Raw genomic sequence first — 6,875 nt, 5'->3', positions numbered from 1 at the left:
TGTTTTACTGTATTTTCCCTTTTTCGTTTAATAAATTGGGTAATACGAGTGTAATGGTGACTAAAGGGTGTTTTTTCATGTCCTCTATGATCTACCTACGAAAATATTTGATTTACAAATAAGGAATCTTACTTCGCGGAATTTCGTTTATCACGGTAGGGTCTAGAACCGATTAACCGTGATAAACGAGGGTTCACTGTACTGGAATGGTCACATTAGGACAAGTAGAAAGAAGTAAAAAGGACCATCACAGGATGTCAGTCGCTGTTGAGGCAGCTCAAACTCATGGCAGACTTACGTATAAAACAAACCAAAACATTGCCTGATTTGTGTCATCACCAAGATTTGATTTGTTTGGGCCCAATGTTACAATGATTACGTCTGCATCTCATTTCGGGTTTCCCTCATCTCTGTGGACTCCTCTTCTAGGTTAGCAAACATGATGTCTTTTTCTAGTAGTTGAATTTTGCTGATGAAGTAGCCAAAGGAAACAAAATAACACCTCATCATTCTTTCTCCTATAGAGTATTCCAATTATATTTCCTCCAGGATTGATTTATTAGTTTTGGCAGTTCCTGCTATAATCAATATTCTTTGTCAACATCACACTTTGAATGCATCACTTCTTCTCCTAGCTTCCTTTTTCATTGTCCAGATTTTGTATGCAGATGAGGCAACTGAAGAGCCCATAGAAGGTTGTTTTACACGCTATCTAGTCAGCTCCAACTCAGAGCGCCCTATGTACAACAGAACAAAAACCAACCTGTCCAGCAGTGTCCTCACAATTGTTATGTTTGAGCCCATTATTGAAGCCACAGTACAAAAGCTATCATCTTGAAGATCTTCCTCTTTTTCTATGTCCTCTACTTTACCAAGCATGAGGTCATATTCCAGAGACTGCTCTCTCCTGATAACACGTCCAAAGTATGTAAGACAAAGTCTTGCCATCTTACTTGTAGGCTTTAATGTTCGACAAAGCGTTTGGGCTGTACTTCTTCCCAGAAAGATTTGTTGGTTCTTTTGGCCATTCATGGTACTTTCAATGTTCTTCATCAGCACCATAATTCAAATGCATTAACTCTTTGGTCTTCCTTATCCAATGTCCAACTTTCACATGCATGTGACATGATTAAAAATACTATGACTTGGATCAGGCATACGTTCATCCTTGCTTTTCAACCTCTTTAAGAGGTCTTCTGCAGCAAGTGTACCCAGTGCAATGCGTCTTTTGATGACGTGATTGCTGCATCTGTGAGCACTGGTTGTGGAGTATGAGGCCGTAAATGCTGGAAAGACTAAGAAGTGTTCAGTCAGCTTCAGAACTGCCAAACACATATCTATCATGTTTCCCATCTCACTTTAAATGTCACTATTCTTCTTCAGTGCCCACCTAAATCTCACCCTCTTCAAAGTCCAGGTTATGTCTGATGTTCTCTACAAGGTCCTCCCTGGATTTTTAACTCTATACTGAACTTTGTGCAATTGTAACAGGAGAGGGCACATCAAAGGGCACTCCCTCCCCTCCAGCACCCCCAGTTCTCACAAATCCCTACTTGAGGAGTAGTGGAAGGTGTCAATATTCAGCTGAGTTACCCAGCCAGCCCAGAACTACAATTTTGTCAAAACTCTCAGATGGAATCAAATTCTCAAGTACTGACTCACATAGGATGGGGGAATTTCTAAATTTAAAACGAGAACTTTCACTGCCAGGAAATTGGTTCTTTACCCTGGCATCACCTTTCCCCTTAAGAAAATATGTACAGAAAGATACGGTTAGATAGTGAGCATGGGGTCAGAACAAGAAAAGTTATTTGTATCTCTTGAAAGACTGTTAGCAACCTGGAGAGCCTTCAGTGCACATCTCCATATAGTTACTTGCCAAGAGTACGGCAGCAGCCAACAGAGTATCATGTCCTCTGCCCTGGGCAGGGGATAATAGAAAAAGTGATTTTTTTTCCCCTACCATCTCATTTCTCGAGGCTCCTAGTGGAACACTGCACATCCCTAACTCCATTCTTCATCACATTCATTCCAACTCTTGCACCACTGATGCTTTCAAGGCACCCCCGAATGTCCAAAACCAAGTATCTGTCCCGAGTCTATTGCATTATTCATCAGGTCTCACTTTTCTCTCTGACGTTTACTCTTGTCTCTTGTGACTCCACCCATGGATTTGTGTCTGTTTGTTCAAAAGGAACTTGTATGTCATTAAAGAATTTAAGTGCACTTCCATTTTCCTTTCCCTCCTTCTATAGCCACTCAGACCAATGTTTCGTTCTGAGGTGCAAGAAATTTAAGGCTTGTGAGCCTTCTCTCTCTCTCTCTCTCTCTCTCTCTCTCTTTAATTTAAACTTGGTTTATTTATTTTTTGTTTTTAAAGAAAAACGTATTCTGTGTAGTTTCACTGCCCATCTCATCATATCTAATCAGTTAATAGTATCTCGTTAGACCATCCAGACATGTGAGTCTTTTTTCCCTTCCCCCATAATTTACAGTCCCTCCCCTCTCCCTGCCCAGCCCCATCCTTGGCTCCTCATAGCCTTCAAAGTCTTATCCTTTGATGTGAAAACCATTTTTATTTTTATTTTCTTGTAATAACGATGCCATTAAATATTTATCTAAGATAGACTAACTTTGCTAGGCATCATTTTCTCTAGTTTCGCCCATTTCTTGCTGTATTTAACAGAGTTGGCATTGCCTTTTATAGATGCATAATATTCCACTGTGTGCATGTACTGGAGTTTATTTATACACTGGAATTTTTTATTATTTCCATCATCTTACTGTTAACGGAAATTGCTAAAACAGATACAGGCATGCATATGTCTGTTCGTGTTGTGTTCTTTATTTCTTTAGAATATGTATATCCAGCAGATTGATTGCAGGATCATAAGATAATTATATTCGTATTTGTTTAAGGAAATGCCATTCTGATTTCCATAGTGATTGCATAATTCCACAGTCCCATCGGCAATGTAAACTGTTCTAATCTTGACATATCCTCTTCAATATTTATTATTTCCTTTAAAAAATGTTTTACTAAGATCAGTGTGAAGTGGTATCTCATTGTTATTTTAATTTGTAATTCACTTAGTACTAATGAACTTGAACATTTCTTCATATGGTTGTTGACCACCTGGATGTCATCTATAGTAAAATGTTTATTTATGTATTTGCCCATTTTTGATTGGGTTATTGGCATATTTCTTATTACAGTGTTGTGGATTTCTATAGATTTATGGATTTCTAGTGTTGTGGATGTAATCTATAGTAAAATGTCTATTTATATAGTTTCCCATTTATGATTGGGTTAATGGCATAGTCCTTATTACAGTATTGTGGGGTTCTATAGATTTGTGAAATTAGCTCGTTATCTGATGTATAATTACTAAATATTTTCCCAATCTCTGAGTTCTCTTTTAACTCTTTTGATGAAGTCTTTTGATGTACATGAATGTCATATACTTTTGAAGGTCCCACTCCTTTATTTTGTCTTCTATAGTGTGGATACTTTTCATTATGCTCAATAGTATATTTATGTCTTGTAGTAGGACCCTTCAGTTTGTTCCTATTTTTTGTTGATGGTCTTTTTCTTTTCAGGGCTTATATTTAGGCCTTTGATCTATCTTGAGTTTGCTTATGTACATGGTATGAAGTATGGATCCTGTTTCATTCTTTTGTGGGTGGATTTTCCATTTTTTTAGCACTATTTATTGAAAAGGCTACTCTTCCCCATTTTAATGTGTTTTATACCTTTATCAAAAATCAGGTGTCTATGTGGATTCAGACCCTGGTGAACGCACCATGGAGCAGGATTGTGACTAACATGCAGATGCATTGGAAGATCGGTTGTTGGAGATGCAGTTAGATTAAAATTTAGCATCTTAATCATTTGATCTCTCTTATGATCCATCTCTCTTATGATCTCTCGCTAGGTGTCCGGCCACTGTGAACATGTTTTGTCCAATTTCCGCAAAGAGTTTTACGAGCTGGTCCAGAATGAAAGGGTCCTTCTCTTTGTGGCCTCAGACGTGGATGCTCTGTGCACCTACAAGATTCTTCAGGCTTTGTTCCAGTGTGACCACGTGCAGTACACGCTAGCTCCAGTTTCTGGGTGGCAAGAACTTGAGAGTGCATTTCTAGAGCACAAAGAACAGTTCCATTATTTTGTCCTCATAAACTGTGGAGCTAATGTTGCCCTATTGGATGTCCTTCAACCAGAAGAAGAGGCTATATTCTTTGTGTGTGACACCCATAGGCCTGTCAAAGTCGTGAATGTGTACAACAACACCCAGATCAAGCTACTCATCAAACAAGATGATGACTTTGAAGTCCCTGCCTACGATGACATCTTCAAGGACAATGAGGAGGAAGTCGAAGAACATTCAGGACCCGAAAGTGATGGGTCAGAGCCATCAGAAAAGCGCACACGATTAGAAGAGGAAATCATGACTCAAACCATGAAGAGGAGGCAGCGAAGAGAGTGGGAGGCTTGCTAGAGAGAAATCCTCTTTGATTATGAGCAGTATGAATACCATGGGACATCGTCAGCCATGGTGATGTTCGACTTGGCCTGGCTGATGTCCGAGGATCTGAATGACATGCTCTGGTGGGCCGTCGTGGGACTGACAGACCAGTTGGTACAAGACAAGATCACCCAAATGAAATACGTGACGGACGTTAGCGTCCTACAGCGGCACGTGTCCCAACACAACCACCGTAACGAGGATGAGGAGCACACGCTGTCTGTGGACTGCACGCGTATCACCTTCGAGTACGACCTCCGCCTGGCCCTCTACCAGCACTGGTGTCTCTACGACAGCTTCTGCAACACCTGCTACACCACTGCCAGATTCAAGCTCTGGTCCGTGCATGGGCAGAAGCGGCTGCAGGAGTTCCTGGCAGACATGGGGCTTCCCCTCAAACAGGTAAAGCAGAAGTTCCAGTCCATGGACATCTCCTTGAGGGAGAATTTGCGGGAAATGATTGAAGAATCTGCAAATAAATTTGGGATGAAGGACATGCGTGTGCAGACGTTCAGCATCCACTTCGGGTTCAAGCATAAATTCCTGGCCAGTGATGTTGTCTTTGCCACGATGTCCTTGATGGAGAACATCGAGAAAGTTGGTGCTGGGACGGACAGCTTCACCCAGGCCCTGGACAGTCTCTCCAGGAGTAACCTGGACAAACTCTACCTTGGCCTGGAACTCACCAAGAAACAGCTGCAAGCCACCCAGCAGACCATTGCCAGCTGCCTGTGCACCAACCTGGTCATCTCCCAGGGGCCTTTCCTCTACTGCTCTCTCGTGGAGGGCACTCCAGACGTCCTGCTATTTTCCAAGCCAGCCTCCCTGAGCCTGCTCAGCAGACACCTGCTCAAGTCTCTTGTGTGTTCAACCAAGAACCGACGCTGCAAGCTGCTGCCCTTGGTGATGACTGCCCCCCTGAGCGTGGAGCAGAGCACAGTGACTGTGGTGGGCATCCCCCCTGAGACTGACAGCTCGGACCGAAAGAACTTCTTTGGATGGGCGTTTGAGAAGGCTGCCGAGAGCACAAGCTCCCGGACGCTGCACAACCACTTTGACCTGTCTGTAATTGAGCTGAAGGCTGAGGATCGAAGCAAGTTCCTGGATGCACTTGGGTCTCTCCTGTCTTGAGGGGTTCGCTTCCTTCAGAACTGACCGCCGCCACCTTATTTATGCTCACAGCATTTATTTAGCCTATAAATTATGGACTTAGTTTTAGATGCCAGGAGAATTTCTTCTTCAGGGAATAAAATGTCATTTTATACTCAAAAAAAAGTTTTTAATAATTTCTGCTTTCTTTTCTATTGAATTTTTAATCTGGTTTATTTTTTTAGTTTTATTTGTTTTAAATGTTTTTCTGTATAAGAATTTCAGCATAGGCAAATATAAAGAGACCGTAACTGGATTAACGGTTCTTTGGGGAATGGCAGGGAAGGTTTCAGAGAAATGGGGAGCTAATTGCAATGACTACAAGAATGAAGAAAATGTTCTAAAACTGATTGTGGTGGTGATTGTACAGCTGTTCGTGATGTGCTTGAACTATCGAATTTTATAATAAGTGAACCATATTCTAATAAAACGGTTGGGATAAAATCCGGTGACTGTAGGGACTTGATTGTCTTTCTGAGTTCTCAATTCACATCTATCAGTCTTCATGTCTATCATGAACAAGTATCCAGCTGTTTCGATTATGGTGGCTATATATTCTACAATCTGGTAATGAATGATCTCCTTTCTTTTAAAATAGTGTTTGATTTACTCTGGGTTTCTTTCCTTTCCACATAGAGTTGGTGATTAGTGTTCCTATTTCTTTGAAGAAGAAACGTGTTGGGATTGAGATCAGAATTGCATTAAATTTGTAAAGTGTTTTGGGTGATATTGACATCTAGACTGTATTTAGTCTACCTATCCAGGAAAATGTCAGATTATTAACATGGTACCATAAAGTCAGTTCCAACTCATAGCGACCCAATACAACAAACCATGATGTATTGAAACAGAAAGTGGTCACATTTGTACAATTATGCTTGATCTAATTGAAATATGGATCTTTACAATATCTGTGAGAGCTCCCAATAAAAGAATTAGTAATTTTTTTAAAAAGCATAACATAGTCTTGCACCATCCTCACAAATGAACTAGTATTGTTCTACTTCCACTAAAGCATAGTATATTTTTCCTTCAAGAAGCCTCCCCACTCTACCACAAGTCTTCCGATTAATTTATCCTTTATCCTAAAACTTTTATGGATTGATTGACTGATTTTAGTTTTGATTTGTGACTTTGGAGCAACCCATCTGGAGTAGAACTGTTTAGTAGGGTTTCCTTGGCTGCCCTCTTTACAAAAGC

General features: G+C 40.7%; 1 protein-coding gene across 1 annotated transcript in view; it reads left to right on the top strand.

Moving 5' to 3' along the window:
* The window catches only part of LOC101658037 (cell division control protein 45 homolog), a 9,229-nt gene extending 3,547 nt beyond the window's left edge, over positions 1–5,682 (top strand). Inside the window, 2 exon segments of the mRNA XM_045297949.1 lie at positions 1,384–1,441; positions 3,936–5,682. Coding sequence (XP_045153884.1) covers positions 1,384–1,441; positions 3,936–5,657 — 1,780 coding nt within the window. The 3' untranslated portion in view covers positions 5,658–5,682.
* The last annotated feature ends 1,193 nt before the right edge of the window (positions 5,683–6,875 follow it).

This window comes from Echinops telfairi, unplaced genomic scaffold, assembly GCF_000313985.2.
Source record: "Echinops telfairi isolate 266 unplaced genomic scaffold, ASM31398v2 ScPeMD7_7424;HRSCAF=8462, whole genome shotgun sequence".
Taxonomy (NCBI): Eukaryota; Metazoa; Chordata; class Mammalia; order Afrosoricida; family Tenrecidae; genus Echinops; species Echinops telfairi.
This window is presented reverse-complemented; position numbering and strand designations above follow the sequence as displayed.